The sequence below is a fragment of the Rhincodon typus genome, chromosome 50 (assembly GCF_021869965.1).
Source record: "Rhincodon typus isolate 14 chromosome 50, sRhiTyp1.1, whole genome shotgun sequence".
NCBI classification, from domain to species: Eukaryota; Metazoa; Chordata; class Chondrichthyes; order Orectolobiformes; family Rhincodontidae; genus Rhincodon; species Rhincodon typus.
Genome location: NC_063381.1, coordinates 1102587 through 1103313, shown reverse-complemented (window position 1 = coordinate 1103313; position 727 = coordinate 1102587). Strand labels below are relative to the sequence as shown.

At 47.0% G+C, this 727-nt stretch overlaps 1 protein-coding gene across 1 annotated transcript in view; it reads left to right on the top strand.

Moving 5' to 3' along the window:
* LOC125488115 (paternally-expressed gene 3 protein-like) overlaps positions 1 to 727 on the top strand; it is a 2821-nt gene that overhangs the window by 1131 nt on the left and 963 nt on the right. The window contains exon 2 of the mRNA XM_048620983.1: positions 81 to 708. Within this exon, the coding sequence (XP_048476940.1) occupies positions 81 to 708 (628 nt within the window). The remainder of the gene's footprint in view (positions 1 to 80; positions 709 to 727) is intronic.

Here is a 727-nt window from a genome sequence, read left to right as displayed (position 1 = left end):
CAGAACATCCATTGGTGATCCACCAACCGGAACATCCATCAGTGATCCACCAATCGGAACATCCATCAGTGACCCACCAGTCGGAACATCCATCAGTGACCCACCAATGGGATCATCCATCAGTGATCCACCAATCAGAACATCCATCAGTGACCCACCAATGGGATCATCCATCAGTGATCCACCAATTGGAACATCCATCAGTGATCTATCAATCAGAACATCCTTCAGTGATCCACCAGTGGGAGCATCCATCAGTGATCCACCAATGGGAGCATCCATCAGTGATCCACCAATCAGAACATCCTTCAGTGATCCACCAATCGTAACATCCATCAGTGATCCACCAATCGGAACATCCATCAGTGATCTACCAATCAGAACATCCTTCAGTGATCCACCAATCAGAACATCCGTCAGTGATCTATCAATCAGAACATCCTTCAGTGATCCACCAATCAGAACATCCATCAGTGACCCACCAATGGGATCATCCATCAGTGATCCACCAATCGGAACATCCTTCAGTGATCTACCAATCGGAACATCCATCAGTGATCCACCAATGGGAGCATCCATCAGTGATCCACCAATCAGAACATCCATCAGTGATCCACCAATCAGAACATCCTTCAGTGATCCACCAATCGGAACATCCATCAGTGATCTACCAATCAGAACATCCTTCAGTGATCCACCAATCAGAACATCCGTCAGTGATCCACCA